Here is a 17,906-nt window from a genome sequence, read left to right as displayed (position 1 = left end):
ATCAGAGAGGTGAAGAAAGCTTCGGACAGCGGTAATATAACACAGGCAACTAAATGAATTACTATAGAACCCTGAAGCGGTGCGACAACTGACTGCCTTTAAATTATAAATCCAAACTATGAATTCAATTTTCATAATCTCATTCACAGGACCCAATCTATTGTCTGATCTAATTTGTATATTTCATCGACTGAATTAATGAACCTCCACAGACTCGGGCTCCTTGACAGAGAAGGGGAAAAAACCTGTAATTAAGTCAAAACATAAAACAAAGGAATTAATTAGATTGCTTATCAACCGAAAATCAATCCAAACTTTATTTCCTGTTGCGTTTGGTAGTGGAGGGAAGCTCCCCTCCTACCGCTCCATTCCCATCGCTCTGTGTTTAAAATAGGATCAAAGCACCTGCCAGTATTACTCAGACAAAGAAATCGATGAGTAGAACAAGGCTTCAGCATGTGGGTGAGACAATGCACAAAGAGAGAGAGAGCGAGCGATAGACTGATCTTTGGTGAAGTAGACATGCATAGCACGAACGTGTTTAAAACTCATTTTAAGCACCTAGATTTAATGCCTGTCCTTGAAAGTGACAGGAAACTTAAGTATTGTTGTCAGATTTGACTAAACTGTATCGTAGAGCTTCTATGCTGGATGCAGTGAATATAATATTGTTGGTATACCTCAATACTAATATGACAAGAAATCAATCCTTTCTACACCATCACTTTCAGTGATTATGCCTGCACATGGGATCAGGGGAAAAAGCTAAATGATCAGACCCATGACTTTGTGGTTTCTGTACATGCTCTGACATGATCTTAATATGGGAAACATGAGATCAATTCTAGCGTGCAACATTTCCCAAACTTTCTGTCAATGCCTTAATGCAGCCTACTTTCTAAATGACAAGATAAAAACAAAGTTGGCAAATGCTGACTCAGCTTTTTCTTAACATAAACACGCCGTAGCAAACAGTCTAAAAAGCAAAAAGGCTGGGCTCTGTGCCGACAAGACACACAGACTGGATACCCAGACAGTCATTACTAAATTATTTAAGATGACACATCACCCACGATGGGAAGATAAATAAGTTCTGCCTGATAAACTAAAGATCATTTCTTTTCAACTCTGTAGGCTGGTTGGGAAGAAGCCAATGTGAACTGATTTCTGAAAGAGTCAATCATTTGAAGCAATGCTTTTTTAATGATCCATTTGGACCAATTCGGAGAGCCTTTGTAAATCACACAGCTATGGGGAAGAACTGTGTTTACGACTAACACTGTAATGAAACAATAGTTACTTTTAACCAACACATAAAAAAATCAATCAGCTAAAATGAATCGGACCTCCCAATGGTAGCACACAAAAACTGGTATTTATTCATTCATTATTATACTATAATAGACAACTAAGGAAAATCCAAATTAGAAAATTACTTAAGACCAATACAAAGAAAGGATTTTTAGGAAAAGTATGAACATGAAAAGTATGAGCATGTACAGCACTCAACACTTAGTTGGGGCTCTTTTTGCCTGAATTACTGCAGCAATGTTGAGTGGCATGTAGTCGTTCAGTCTGTGGCACTGCTCAGGTGTTATGAGAGCCCAGGTTGCACTGATAGTGGCCTTCAGCTCTTCTGCATTGTTGGGTCTGGCATATCGCATTTTCCTCTTCACAATACCCCATAGATTTTCTATGGGGTTAAGGTCAAGCGAGTTTGCTGGCCAATTAAGAACAGGGATACCATGGTCCTTAAACCAGGTACTGGTAGCTTTGGCACTGTCTGCAGGTGCAAAGTCCTGTTGGGAAATAAAATCTGCATCTCCATAAAGTTGGTCAGCAGCAGGAAGCATGAGGTGCTTTAAAACTTCTTGGTATACGGCTGCATTGAACTTGGACCTCAGAAAACACAGTGGACCAACACCAGCAGATGACATGGCACCCAAACCATCACTGACTGTGGAAACTTTAAGCCAAAGCTATACTAGGGATGTCCGCTTATGATGTCATTTTCGTCATCAGGACAGTCCGCATACAACAGTGCATGCATGTGAAAGGGTTGAGACAGGACACAACACTACAAACAATTACACAAAGGCAATAGACAGCATTTGCACATACACATCGTCTTTTATTTTGACTTCATCCAAGAACAGAAAGCTGTGGAGCATTTTTGTCACTATAATGTTGTATTCCTGTTCTTTGTTTTCTTGTTGTTTGTTCTAAACTTTGTTTGCAGTGGTGGATCCGCAATTTTTCTTCATCTATCCAATTTGTTTTATATACTGTAAATTTCACGAATCAGTGCTGCCCTGACGGCCTGGTACAGTAATAATTTAAATAAGAAATCATTTGTATTGCGTACATAGCCGCAGTGAGTATACTTGGAAAGCTGCACGGACTTGTGCATGCGGGGGCCGGACGCGGACAAAAGATATACCCCTCGCTTTACACTGGACCTCAAGCAACGTGGATTGTGTGCCTCTCCTCTCTTCCTCCAGACTCTGGGACCCTGATTTCCAAAGGAAATGCAAAATTTACTTTTATCAGAGAACATAACTTTGGACCACTCAGCAGCAGTCCAGAAGCGAGACGCTTCTGACCCTGTCTGTTGTTCAAGGGTGGCTTGACACAAGGAATGCGACAGCTGAAACGTCTGTGCGTATCGTTCTTAAAGCACCGACTCCAGCTGCAGTCCACTATTTGTGAATCTTCCCCTCATTTTTGAATAGGTTTTGTTTCACAATCCTCTCCAGGGTGCGATTATCCCTATTGCTTGTACAATTTTTTCTACCACATCTTTTCCTTCCCTTCACCTTTCTATTAATGTGCTTGGACACAGAGCTCTGTGAACAGCCAGCCTCTTTTGCAATGACCTTTTGTGTCTTGTCCTCCTTGTGCAAGGTGTCAATGGTCGTCTTTTGGACAACTGTCAAGTCAGCAGTCTTCCCCATGATTGTGTAGCCTACAGAACTAGACTGAGAGACCAATTAAAAAGCCTTTGCAGGTGTTAATTAGCTGAATCGAGGGTGGCACCAGGTGTCTTCAAGATTAAACCTTTTCACAATATTCAAATTTTCTGAGATACTGAATTTGGGATTTTCCTTAGTTGTCAGTTATAATCATCAAAATTAAAAGAAATAAACATTTGAGATATATCAGTCTGTGTGTAATGAATGAATATAATATACAAGTTTCACTTTTTGAATGAAATTAGTGAAATAAATCAACTTTTTGATAATATTCTTATTATATGACCAGCACCTGTATATAACGCTTGCAAATGCAGCACAAACACATCACTATATTCATGTACACATACAGCACCCCCCACAAAGTGCAGAACCTTATCATCTAAGCCAATTTTCACCTTCAGCATCAGTCGTGCAACTGCCTACAGTTCATTTATCAAGCAGAAGCACAATCTGCAGCAGTTAATTCACCAGCACGCTAGAGACCGGAAGCCCAGCGGTGCTATGACCATTCTGTCTGATCCGGTTTGCCTCAAATATCAGCTCTTTCCTCTTTTAGATGAGATGGTATGTATGTGTTAAACTGTTTTAACTCTCTGACGACCTTGGAATAAATGGGTACAGTAGAAAGGGAATGGTCCAACTGCTCAAACGCTACAACCTTTTCCTAAACTTATCCGAGTAACCTTGAGTGAATTATTTGAATTTTTGGTTAGAAAATCTATTGCTTTCCATTGGCCATTTTCTTACCATGTCTAAAGTTTTGAAGTATATGATTAAATCAGCGGGGGTAAACTGTGACTCAGGATTGCGTCTAGTCTATGGAGCTGTGCTGTCTGGATACTATCCAATAATACAAAGACCTGTAAAATAGATTAGACATAACTATCCCCATCATGTAAGTGCAGTAGACAAGCCAGACCTTCAGTTTATCTACATATAATTCCTGTTGCTATCACATTATCACTTGAACAAAATATTTTGTGAATGTTTTTATATGTCATTCCTCTTTATATATAATTTGTATTAAAGGTGCAATGTGGGACTTGGATGTCTCCTGACAGAAATGCAATATAATATAACTATATTAACAGTGGTGTGTAAAGAATTTAAAAGAAGCCGTTTCTAAACTAGAACCCACTGCAAGATTCATGGTCATTTCATACATGGTACGCATTGCAACCGGCACAAGGCTGTTGCGAAGAGCCATGTCTGTGGAAACGGCAGAATGTTTGGGTGCACGAGGACCGTATGAGGTCCGTCTACGCTCGACATGTAAAACTGTCTGCATTTTGCATGTCTCCTATTTAAACTAGACACACATGACTGCTGCATACCACCTGAAAGGATTTTAAAAATATATATTTAATATTAAATCATAATACTGGCTGGGTTGGACACTTTTGTGGGCCGTGTTCGGCCCGCGGGCCATATGTTTAACACCCTTAGAATGAGCCGTTTTATCTACATACACCGCGGGTGTCCAAACATGGAAGTTTCGTCCCTTCGGTGTCTCATATGACGTCATGTTTGCCTGTCCAGCTACCGCAGCTTCTCATTGCGTTTCAAAATTGAGGTTGGCTGCAATTCGCAATCTCAATGCTAATTACACCTTAAAATGATTCAAATAATTTTGTAGCTTTTAATGTAAATTGCTTAATGTAGGATGCAACTGCTCATTTTCTTCCCAATAACATAAATGTGTTATAAAACATCCTTCCATGCATCCAGATTTTCTATTGCCTTAATCTTTTACCTTTAAAGTGCAGTGCATTAGCCAACATCATGGCTCCAGCTTTGGTGTACAGTTTCTGGTTAAGAGCCGCTGTTTCCTCTCCACCCATTCCACCTTTTGCCCAGGAACTTAGTGTCTCCATGACATCGTGTTTCTTTCCATCCTCCAGTGCCACATGTTGCACTCCAAACAGGGACTGAAGGTTGTCCAGAAAGCTCTTCTCTAGTTTAGGGGCTTGTTTGGTAAACAGTGCAGAAGAACTGTGCAGGGTGAAGCTGGTTCCATTAGCTTTACTCACAGACTTGAAAGCATCGGTCAGAGCCTCTCTGACTGCATTCTCATCTTTGGTGATCTTCAGGAGATTGTAAAATCGACCTGCCGTGGAACCTTTAGCACCACCACCTAGGGCCAGCAGGGAGTTGGCTAAAAGAAGAGGAGAGATAAGAGTATTGGTCTGGGAACCGTCTGCGCGAAGTGACCGGTAGAGTTGCAGCCCGAGGGTCCAGGTGGGGTGATGGAGGCTGGAGATTTCTGACTGAGGTTTGCCTGGTGCTTTAGGTTCTTGTGAAGAAGAGGACCAGACGCTATGTACAGCCAGCAGCAGTAGAAAGATGGTAAGACCAGGTGTAATCGGCTGCATTGCAGGACTAAAGGAAAGGCAGTTGAGAGAATAATATTAGAATCCACATGAATTTCATGAATCCTAATATTTAAAGTTAATATTGCAAATATACACCTTAAAAAATTATCTTTGCTTAATGGCACTATAAAGAATTGATACACATGCTTATTTGATAGCGCTGTAAATGTAACAAACAAATAAATAAAAATATTGTTTTCGCAGTTATTTTGCATAAATCTCGGCTGCCCATACTGTATAGCTGTTTTTCTACAATTCAAAACTGAACAGCACTGAAAATAAATTTGAATATTTCAGTCAATATGAAATCCGATTATAGATTGACTATAGATACACATTTTTGATATTGTTGTGCATGCTTTTCACCTATACATGTTATTTCACAAAAAATGAATCTTCTATTCAAATGTAATGCCTTGTGTGCCACTGCCACCTCCAAACTCCTTCTCAGCCAGCGTTTTTTTTGTTTTGTTTTTGTTTTTAAGTTGCCAGCCAGCACCAGCATTTTTTATGATTTTCACAAAAGTTTAATGCCTTCCAGAAAATGTTCTTCTTTAAATATATAAACATACAATATATCAAATAAAATGACAGACCCTCTGGTTTAAAAATAAAAAATAAAGTTTCATCCTACCTTTATTATATTCTCTTTTTATGAACTCTCAAATATGGGTAAGTATCTTCAAAAATACCAAATTTTGAGCAAAAAGCTGAGATAATTGCATTTTTGTGAAGGATTTTTGATAGAGATCAGTTTCAGAGCGATGATCAAAACATACACAGAGTTTTTACTTTTTGCCCTAAGGGAATACTTCTGGGTATTATAAGATGGGTAAGAGCACCACCTGGTGAATAATAGCAAAATACAGATTGCCAAAAAACTCGTCATCGGCAGGGAAACAGGTAAAACATTCCTTCTCAGCTATATCAGGCCCTACTACTTTTATAAACCCCTCCCCTACGAATACTGTTCCCTTTTCATTATCCAATCATATATCAATAAAAGGCGCATCCATGACATATAATAATTACATACAAGATTACAGCGTGTAAAAAGCTATTTTTGGTCTATTATAAAAAGCACCTACGTCCTTGTTTAGTTCGTAATTACAGTTTTTGGACTGGGAGGATTTTTCATTGCTATGACTTGCAACACGTGACCGCTGCAAGCTCATACAGAAGCACTTCTAGTATGTTATTGTTACCTGACGCACTGTTTTCAGCAATATTTAGCCTTAAAAATGTAATTTAATGTAATTGTGTATTTTACAGATGCCAACAATATTCTTTCACATGGATTCAATTTGATGATGTTACGATTGCTACAGAAATGCATAATCCCCAGATCAAGGATGTGAACAGTTTAGAGTTGAAGGTCACGTGTTTGTCAACACAAAATAATGGTATTTCCATTATGCGTGAACGCAGTAAATGGCCCACCCTAAAGCCTTGTTAATACTCGATGCGTCCGCATGAGCTAGTTGGCGTGCATGGCAAAAATTATGTCAACACGGACTGGGTTGAGACCTCATTTCGTGGAGGTGAGCACTGTGGTCGCAGCTCCACATCTGAAAATGACTAACAAAACGTCTGTAGCAGGCATGTATTTTGACATGACATGTAATGCACATAGGTTCACATGACGCACGAAACACATTTTGACATGACGATTCACAAACATGACAATGTTTTGACGAATTTCACATTCGTGCCTCCTCGGAAAAGGGTTATTCCAGCGAAATACTTCTATCCTTTTCTTTGTGCTGGTTTTAAAGTCGATTGATCGAGAGTCGCCCCCTGTCGTTTATAAAGAATAGTGCAACAGCAGGCTTGTCAACTACTATAACTGCCTTGTCCGCAGTAGCGGCTGAACTAAAAAATTAAATAAATGATAACATGACTAACAGTGAAATAGCTCAACTTAATGATTTTATTTTGTATTCATTTGCACTGTATATTTAACTTTTTGGTAACGTGTTAAAGTAGCTTTCCTCTCTGGTCAACGTTAAGGGGTCCCCAACGCCTCCTATTGACCAGTCGCCACGGCTTTTCCGTTGGTTGAGACCGAGACGCGTGCGCGATCGGCCGAGGCTCGCGGTGCAGAGCAAAGCGTGAGTATAAACAAAACTTAATGTTTACTGAACTGCTTTTGTTAAGTTCCAGGCAACTCTGACTAAATACTTGTATTGTTAATTAAGACGAACGGGAAAAATAAAAAATTTCAGTTGTTTTCCAAAATATAGTTACAGGTGTGTTGGTGTTACAAGTATGGTCACCGTCATAAAGAAATAAAATAGTAACAATATTTTTTAAAGCTTCTTGGTGTTTAAATGAGACCACGTTATGTGTTATGATTTTAAGTAACGTTAGTAGGCTTATACATTTAACTGTAGATGTGGTTTGCTGGCACACGCGGTTACTCTAGTAAAATCGGATGTTCTGATAATCCTGACGCCTAAATTAATACATCCATGCACTGTTGACAGTAACAATGGTGATCATACTCCCAAACTTACTTAAATCAACGTTAATGTCTTATAAAAAATACAATAACTCCATACTGCGGTAATTCCAGTTCATATGGATGATAAAATACTTTTGAGGATATAATATACTGTCGGAACCGTAAATAATGTGTTATGCAAATGCTGAGCGCCGCTGTTCCTTCTGCTCGGAAAACTGATGAATGAGGCCAAAACAATGTAAAAGTTTGTTTGGTTGTACCGTAAAAGAATGAAATTATCCCTTAGTCCTCCGGCTTCCTCTGTGGGTTTGGAGCTGAAAACAACTGACAGGGCAGGTTCAGACGTGGCAGAGAAGGGTCTTTTCACTATTTCTTCACTTCTTTAAAGAAATCCGAATTCCATCCGGGCATTCCCCTCTTTCCAGAAATCTCTCACGTTCCATACGCTGATGGAGGGAAGTAAACAACGCGTCCTTATGTTGTGTATTTGTGCGCGCGAGAGAGCTTTGCTTGCAAGCACTGTTTTTGCTGCTTTAATTTAGTTGCTGAATGTGAAAGACGCCTGTACTTGTCAGTTAAACTTTTTTAGTTTTTTTCCATGCAACTGGTGGGTCTTTCTCTCTAGCTGTACCTCGAGGAAAGGCTGCGGTTATTTTAACCACCGAACGGGGGCGCCCGCGATCTTTAAAGTGGCGGCCAGTTATACATTTAAAGATCTTACAATAGCGTGTCCACCAGATTTAAAACTCGTATTTTTTTGCATTTTCACATGCTTTGAATTTGTAATTCCAGCCGCATCATTCTTAAAAATCCTCAAAGAAGATCTTGTTTGAAAATGGTTAAGGTAACGTTCAAGATTAGGCAGGTTTAACTGCAAATCCATCAGTGAGCAGATAACACAGGCAGACAGAATCAATTGATGCTCAGATAGTCTTAGGGTGAAAAAGGAGGATCAGGCCTGAAAACAGATTCAGATAATGCCAAACACACTGCAATGCCAAACAGTCGGCTGAAACATGTCAGCACATAGACTCTGCCAATTACTCCTCTCCTTCTCTAATCCATATCGCACTGGCAGTGATAGTCATCTACATAACACACAGAGGACACACACTGGAGTTTATAAAGCCCGTACGCAAGTACACACACAATCAGGCCTTTCAATATTTCTGCGCTACGTCGCACGTTGTGATGGGTAATTAGACATACATGCTGTACATATGCTTGTGATTGTAAAGCTGTCAGAGGCCTCACGCATCACATCCAGTGCATTCACCCCCGGCAAACATACTGACAACACGCTGAGTGGAGAAATCTCTCTCTTTTTCACTCTGTCTCTCACACGCGCACAGACGGACACGCGCGCACCTTTAGTAATGATGACTAATGTTAACTGGTCATGGCTGCTTGCTTTTTGTGGAGGATAGGGCTTATTGGTGTAACTAGATATGTCTTAACCATCTCTCTGGGAGCTGCCTGAAGGACTCTCACAGAACATCACAGTCACTGAAGCCTGTAATTAGTTGCCCTTTCATACTGGCCTAGGATCACCCCTCCTTCCCAAATCAAAACTGTTATACGAAGAACTGCTAGACCGCTCTCAGATCAGTCCGTGACAGTCAGCCGAGCCTATAACGAGAGGCTTCACAGATACCCCAGCCCAGGTGATCCATCTGCCCAGCTCTGCTTCACACTTAAACGAGTCCCGCGGGATGTCATGTGGAAGATTTGCATCTTCTAAGGGTCTCACCTTTCACCGGTGCAACACCTTTACCCTCCCTGTGCTCCTCCTAAATCCAGCCTTTGACCTCCAAGGTGTACCTTTACATAGACTGCTGCCCTAAATGTTTTCATCTATCCCCAGCTCTATAGCTATGCATGGCCCTCTAGATAGATGTTCAACAAAATGCCATTGCAGGATTTTATTTAAATAGTTCACTTTCCCAGGTCACCCTTAAACACAGATTTGCTACACTGTCAACCCATGTATTGTCTTTACTTAAACAACAATATAACATAACGTAATATTTTGTGTTTTGGACATACTTGAAATACACTAGTCAACATTCGAAGTGGATCAAAACCTTTAATAAAAGTTTACAAAAAACCAATCCCTAATACCCATTCTTGTCTTAGGACAACTTTGATAAACTTTTTTGATCCACTTGAAATGTTGACTAGTATATTTTGGTTCATTTAAATTTAAACTAAAATGTTCAAGTGAAATGAATTTAAAATTATCAGTACATCATGTGAGAAATACCCATAATCCTTTGCGCCTGAATTTTTTGATAATTTATGCTTAATCACAGAATAAGAACTGATAAGAACTACTTGTTTTTTTAATAATAATTACTTACAAATATTTGTTAATAAAATGTCATAGAGGTTTAAGCTCTTATGGGGCGGTTTCCCAAGTAGGGATTAACTTAAGCCAGGGCTAGACCTGAGTTTAATTGCGAAATAAAACTAGTTTTAACAAACATATCTTACTAAAAACACTACTTATGTGTATTTTGAGGCAAAACAAAGGGCATTTATGTATTTTAAGATTTGTCAGTGCAAGTTGTTTTGAGTTTGGACAGCTTTAGTCTAGGACTAGTCTAATCCCTGTCCGGGAATCCGCCCCCATATGTTTAGTGTTGTTTTATAAATTATAATCTTGTGAAGTCACCGATATAGATCAGTGTTTACTTTTATGAACCCTGTTCAGCACATTTTATTATGGTTCTCATCATTGTACAGACCATGCAGAAAATCCAGTTTTGTGTGTGTTTCTCTGTGGAATCAAGTTTATTCAATGACTGACTTATTTTACAATTTATAACACCAAAGTAATAGGGGATGAGTGGTGCACAAACTAATGTTGGGTTAATTGTAACACGGCTACTTTACAAATTTACACAGGGGCGAGCAATCTGTGCTTGTGGCTTTTTCTTTAACTGTCAGAAGATGATCTTCTGTGAATTTGTTTAAAGTTTTGATGTGTTTTGTTTAAGATCTTGAACAAAGAGTTGTTTTGGAGGCATGAAAGTAAATTTCTTCATCTTAAGTTTTTTACTATTTCTGAGTTGGGTGTGTAAGTCACCAAATCCAACCATATATTATTTTAATCACTGTCTTGTTACATAAAACAGTTGTTCTCAAACTTTTTCGGTGTGTGGCCTCCCTTGTATACAGTGCATCCCTATATGGTCCCTCCAAAGAAAATGAATTACAAAAACATTCCAAAAGTTAATATTTGAATTAAACAAAAAATTTTTTATTGTACCATGTAGTGCTAGCCTGGTTATCCAGACCTACATCAAGATGTAAGGTCTGGCAACTCTTCACACAAACGGCTCAATGCAAGGGGGGGGGGGGATATAAGGTTGTCCCTCAAAATGCCTCTGCACGCAATAGGATAGCGCTATGACCAACCAGAGCAACGAAGAAGGTGACGTAGTTACCGTAACCAGTCGGCAAAACTCCAAACACATCTTTCTTGCTTAAAAAGGACTTCAGTAGGGTTATTTGCTCTTCTCTCAAAGAAAAACATAAGTCTAAGTCCTCCAGAGTCGCGGCCAAAGCCGCTTCAAAAGAAAGCTGTTCGCCAGCAGCAGCAGCCATTCTTTGTTTTCAAGTAGGAACCGTTGCAGCTCTGTCGTCATCATGTTAAGCCCGCCCCACAGACGCTACACACGATGTGATTGGCCTGACCAAATTTTGGTTTTTGGAGCTGTTAAGTGTATTGTGAGTGCCTAGACTAAACCCTGGCAGCAAATATATTTTGCGGCCGCTAGGGTGCGTCTAGATTTCTAGGCTAATGTAGTGCGGTTAGTAGAATCATTTTGCTGTGATTTAATTACACAGAATTTATGATAAATTATTTTATAAAATCTAATAAAACCAAGGTCCCCCTGGCACGGCCCCCAGTTTGAGAACCACTGACCTAAAACATAACACCATTTTTAAACATGTCAACAACTGTAACTGATAGCATTAACAATGTAAATACTATTAATCAAAATGATAACTGTTAATACAATACCAGGGGAAATAACTGACAATTATGATTTATTGTCGTAAATGTGCGGCCCTTTAAAAAAATATATTTATATGCATTGATGCATAATACAAGGATGGTTAGATGAAGGATCATGGATGGGTGTATTTGTGAATATATATATCTATATTATAGGCAGATTTATAAACAAAATCCACCTTTAGTATATAGACTGTATAACGCACGTGGGGTGACGCGATAGACGGCTGGTCCGAACTTTACTTCCGGTTTCTGCTTATTTAATGGTCTGACTTGCTGAAACAACTCTTAAACAAATACCTCGTCGAAAATAACAATTTTTTTGGTTTCCTAGGTGATCTACGTGTTGTTTATTTTGCTTGTTATATAAATAAACTACTTTAAAAGGACTTTGTTGTTATTTATGTTTAGCAGAGTTTACCGGTAGTTACGTGTTGACCACGAAAGCCGCTTGTTTATGTTGTTACTGCTTAAACCATCTATAGGCTGAATTTTATAGAATTATTTGTTTTTAAACAAAGTTTTCTAGCAGGTGTTACAACAACCCTACCTATGGGGTAAGTTGTGACGGTTGCACTCCTATCACTTTCGGTGTAATTGTACTGTACAATAACGGTAGGTCCTACAAAAAACTAAATTTCTGTTCATTTGTAGCGGAATGTGTGTGTTGAATTGATTGTGTAAAAACATGATTAATCAAACTTAAAAAAATTGAATGATAGAGACAAAGCTTTAAAGCGTTACTTTGTGCCCCGCTGTCCCCTATAAATGAATTAAAAATATAAAATCTTTGAACTCCGTTAACTGAGTGGACATTTTAGACAGAGCATTGATATTACAAATTATTTCATAAGTTAAATCAACTTAAAATTAAGTTTACTGAGCTTGCTAAATTAAATTAGAATTACTATAAATTTTAGTGTTATATTTATATAAACTGTTTTAGTTACCTTAATATTTTAGGGCAACAACTTTCCTCCAATTTAACGAAATTCAAATTGTCCAGGTTTACAGTATACATTTGCAGTAGGTCTCTGGATATTAAAGGGATAGTTCGGCCAAAAATGATATTAAACCCATGATTTACTCACCCCCAAGCTGTCTGAGTTGCATATGTCCATCGTTTTTCAGACAAACACATTTTCGGATATTTTACAAAATGTTTTAGATCTTTCAGTTGATTAAATGTAATGTTACGGGGTCCACGACCTTCAAGTCCAAAAAAAGTGCATCCATCCTTCACAAATTAAATCCAAACGGCTCCAGGATGATACACAAAGGTCTTCTGAGGGTAATCCGCGCGGTGTTTTTGTAGAAATATCCATATTTAAAACTTTATTAACGAAAATAACTACCTTCCGGTAGTGCCGCCATCTAGACGACTCTGTATTCAGGAGAGAGTATTAGCGTAGTGTACGCACTTTTCTTAGTGACGTATGACAAATTCGGAGGGCGGGGGCACAGAGCAGCAGCAGAGTAGCCTCCGTAGGCTGCGTAAGCTCTCATCCTGAATGCGGACGCGACTAAGATGGCGGCGCTACCGGAAGGTAGTTATTTTAGTTAATAAAGTTTTAAATATGGATATTTTTACAAAAACACCGCGCGGATTACCCTCAGAAGACCTTTGTTTATCATCCTGGAGCCGTTTGGATATATTTTGTGAATGGACGCACTTTTTTTGGACATGAAAGTCGTGGACCCCTGTAACATTACATTTAATCAACTGAAAGATCTGAAACATTTTCTAAAATATCTGAAAATGTGTTTGTCTGAAAACAATGGACATATGCAACTCGGACAGCTTGGGGGTGAGTAAATCATGGGTTTAATATAATTTTTGGCCGAACTATCCCTTTAAATGTTTGGCTTAAGGGCATGACTGCACTATATTGATAAATTATTTATATGCAGTCCAATGTTTATTTAGTCTACAGTAGTTTTTTTTGTGTAGTTTTATTATTTTTTAAATCTTAAAATCCTTTTAGATAGTGCACCTGCACCCGTTGGTGTGTGGTTGCCAGTAACTTACTGTAGATTTAAATTTATGTTATTTACTGGTAACAGTTTGTTCAAAGTTAAATGAACATTAAACATTAACAAGTCTTTGCCTTTACATAATACTTTTTACAGTGTAAAGTATGAAGTATAAAAGCACTATATTAGTACAGAGTAAACTAAATGTAAACACTGTGGCTTTTCAAACATTTCTCTGTTTGAGCGCAGTCCATAATGTCAACTTCTCTCAACAATTGGCTGAACAATGGTAGACAATGGGCTTAAACATAAACCTCTTTAGAAAACTATTATTTTTTACAATTACATCACTAGTGGCACAGAAATTACACACATCACTTCTAATCTACACTATTTTTGCTACCGATTCAGATGAAAGCCCAGTGGTGGGCTATTACTGTTCTAAATGGCCTTGTACATTTTACCTGGCAGATTATAGAAATGGGAACTGAGCTTTGTTTAGGGACTAATAAGAAGAGAGGGGAAACCACCCACAATATCCTTGCGTCATGGCATGAAGTTTTTCATGGTTAAACACCACTCACATATTTTCAGAGATTGTAAAAATCAAGTTTACTCTTTACCTTATTGATTGCCCCACACAAGATCCTTGCTTAGCCTTTATTTCTTTATCAATACAGTATATGTTGGATGTTTCTAGAGCCAGAGAAAATCTACAAGTAGAATGACATTTACAATCACACTTGATTGCCTATCCTTATGAACACTTGTAAAACACACCCAGACCAAAATTCACAGTTCATCGTCCTTTCCAGAATCTTCCAGACACCTTTAACGCAAAATATTGGTGTCCATCCAGTCTCATAACCCACAATACACTCTGCCAGCGCCAGTAGACGAGAAGCAGGGCGAGTGACATTTACAGTACAATAGGCCCCTGATTTACTTTCCGTATGAGAGTGTAGATGGTAAAGCTCACACGCACACACATCTACTGCAGGGTCTTTTGGACCCATTTCAGGACAAACAGTGGGGTGCCGCTCCCATGCACAGAGAAGATACAATCAGTTCATCATCATCCATAACCTGCAGGTCCCTCCGGTGCAGTTAGTTTCCCTTATATACTGGTTTGAGACCAGCCATTCCTACCTACATTTAAAATCCCATCATAATAAAAAAGTTGGAAAACTGCTCTGAGATCAGTGATAAAAGAGAGGCTCTGTCAACGCTCTGTTTTACTCGTCTGGATCTGAGTGCTGAGTGATGGGTCTGTGGCGTGTTTCCCAGTTTTTTTAATCCAAGATGACTCCACGGGTCTGACCCACAGCAGCAAGCAAGCCTTAAAGGAATATATACACACATTTCCTGTGTCTCTCACTCCCTTTCACTTATCTCATTCATATCACCCAAGGGTGTATAGTCTACAGGAGCTGAGGTCTAAATAGTTATAAGAGAAAAAGCACACATACACACAGAGTTAGGGGGAAGCAATTGTTCGCAATTGTCAGAAATCACAGCACCATCTGTTCTCTGTCTCTGATGTTTCTAGGCAAAGGCTCCAGGAGTTTCCTGCGAGACGAGGCGAACCGGGCGGCTGACCCCCAGGGCGAGAAAAAGGGCGATCCCGAGTCAAGAGAGAGAGGGTCTCGGGTTAGAGGGCAGATGAAAGAGATGGCATACTGGAGTGTTTTTCTCTAACACCGTCTGGTTACGGCACAGCTAGGTAGAGGTATGCACGCGTACACCAGAACAATAAGCCGGGAAGTCTCTCGACAGTCTGAGCTAACTCAGACATGATCACATACACATGCTGCTTTAAACAGGCACACCTTCCCAGACAGATGGACAGGCGTGCACAGACTTTCTTCGGTTCTCACACTTTCTTGAACACACACGGTGATTTGCTCGAACAGATACACTGTTTCTCTCTCTCTCTCTCTCTCTCTCTCCGCTCTATCAACAGAACGGAGGTTAACTGGAGCAGTTAATTGCTCAGAGTGAGTCAGCGATGAGTGGAGTGTTTGAAAGTGGCACACGCTCCTGTGCTGACAGCTGTCTTTATATAAACCGAACACTGCTCAACCCAGAGCGGCTTTCCGTCCAAAAAATCCCGACCGGCGCGGTTCTGCAATACGCCTTAGATCAGCGGGGAACGGAACAGACGCTGTAGTGCAGCAAACTGTACACCCCATACCCCCCAATCCCAGCTTCACATTGTCCTGCTGTGTCTCCATCTCTCCTTCTCTCTTGGATTCCCTCTCTTTTCTCCTCCTCCCTGCTCGGCTGCTGCCAGAAGCCCAGCTGGCACTGTCATGTCTGATAGCCTGGAACAGACTGGGCGTGTGGATGTGGGGGTGTGGGGGGTGGCGGTGCGGGAATCAGCTACAGCACAATGTATAATGCATTACAGGGATACAGGAGTGCGCGTCTGTGTTTTTCCATGATGCGATAGGAGTACGTTCCCTTTGGCTCAAAGGGGTGAATAAGTACGACCATCATCATTCTGAAATGAGAGAAAGAGAAATAAAGGGGAGAGGGACACATAATGCGCCATTTAGTCTGGCCGTAGCACAAAGGAAGTGCTTTTAATTTTTTCGAGAGTGCGACATAATGCAGCCCATCACAAACACATGAATACACACCTTATTCATATGTGCGCTCTTCGCGAGCGTGTGCTCTGCGACCAGGTTGGAGAGGAATTGTGCTGTTTTAGACTGTAGTGAGGTGACTGATGGCTCATGCCCCGCGGGCGAGGAGAGACAGTCATTTCTGGGCCCCGCACATTTCAGCCATCACTCAGGGATTAAAATGGAGAGATGAGAGAAAAAGTGCTCGATGCTTTCACCCCTTCACACAGCCCTAAAAATACCAGGCCCGCGGCTGGGAAATGAGAAGAGGGGGAGAGAGACAAAAGAAAGACAGTGAGAGAGAAAGAGATATGAGCCTTCAAGGGTCTGGAGGAAATCAACAGGTGATGTCATTTATCCAAATAATGACTTCAGCTACCGTGGAGACGGGTTGTAAGTGTGTTTTGGGGGCATTAGGCAAAAGCTCATAAAACAAGAAAGAAAAAGAGCGAGAGGAAAAAAATGGTCTCCTTTTCCATCATCTCCCCATCCAGCTGTGCTGAGTAATCAGACGCAGCTAATAATGCGCCAGAGTCTTGTTCCACATCCACTACAATTAAACCCCAACATTATACCATTAACAATGGCAAGGGGTCAAATCACTGTGTACATTACCCTTGGTCATGGGGGCGTCGGATTGCTCACTTAATACGGTGGAACTTAAGCGAGAACCCACGGCTTGGATTCCCATGAAAGATGGTGTGGCAGCAGGGGTTAGTCATATAAAGTTCGAGCCTCAGGGCAGGTTAGCTGCAGAGATACTTAGTCTACGTAGTCTAATTAGTAAAGGACACTGACAGTGCTGGGTGTTAAAAAGCTCATTGTGGTAAAGTAATCTTAAGGCTATCAACAGCTCATCTTTCTTAAATTCCCCTTAGGGATCTGTAAAAGGCATCCGTTCATTTGTCTGACTGGCAGCTGAACTGGTAGAGCACAGTGGTAGTCAAGTGTTCAATTTCCAGAGAATGCATGCGCTCGTAAAATGTATAGGTTGACTTGCTTCGAAATGAAATCTGCAAAGGAAGACATGAGCACTGATATTAGATATGAACAGGTGAAAGGGGCTCAAAGATCGCTGATCCCAAATAGTAACACTTGGAAGTCATAAACACATTGAACTGACACTAAGGAAGACATAAAAAAATTATTTTACTATCACATAAAGTAAGAAATTTGTACTTTATATACAGTACACTACTCAAAATTATAAATACAACACTTGCCCACATTTTTTAACCTATAGATATTTAAGACTTTTATCTATGGACACCTATTTATCTCAAATATTGTTCACAAATCTGTGTAAGAGCTTCTCCTTTGCCGAGATAATCCACCCACCTCACAGGTGTGGCATATCAAGATGCTGATTAGACAGCATGATTATTGTAAGGTGTGCCTTAGACAGGCCACAATAAAAGGCCACTCTGAAATGTGCAGTTTTACTGTATTGTGGGGGTCCAGGGGGTCTGT

The 17,906-nt window shown here is 40.0% G+C and overlaps 1 protein-coding gene across 1 annotated transcript in view; it reads right to left on the bottom strand.

The window, feature by feature from the left end:
• serpinh2 (serine (or cysteine) peptidase inhibitor, clade H, member 2) overlaps nucleotides 1–8,443 on the bottom strand; it is a 40,496-nt gene extending 32,053 nt beyond the window's left edge. Inside the window, exons 1-2 of the mRNA XM_065248624.1 lie at nucleotides 8,072–8,443; nucleotides 4,729–5,354 (exon numbers count right to left, since the gene is read on the bottom strand). Of these exons, the coding sequence (XP_065104696.1) occupies nucleotides 4,729–5,347 (619 nt within the window). The 5' untranslated portion in view covers nucleotides 5,348–5,354; nucleotides 8,072–8,443. The remainder of the gene's footprint in view (nucleotides 1–4,728; nucleotides 5,355–8,071) is intronic.
• Between the last annotated feature and the right edge of the window lie 9,463 nt (nucleotides 8,444–17,906).

The sequence above is a fragment of the Paramisgurnus dabryanus genome, chromosome 2, assembly GCF_030506205.2.
Source record: "Paramisgurnus dabryanus chromosome 2, PD_genome_1.1, whole genome shotgun sequence".
NCBI classification, from domain to species: Eukaryota; Metazoa; Chordata; class Actinopteri; order Cypriniformes; family Cobitidae; genus Paramisgurnus; species Paramisgurnus dabryanus.
Note: the sequence above shows the minus strand (reverse complement) of the source record. Positions and strands in the feature narration are given on the sequence as shown.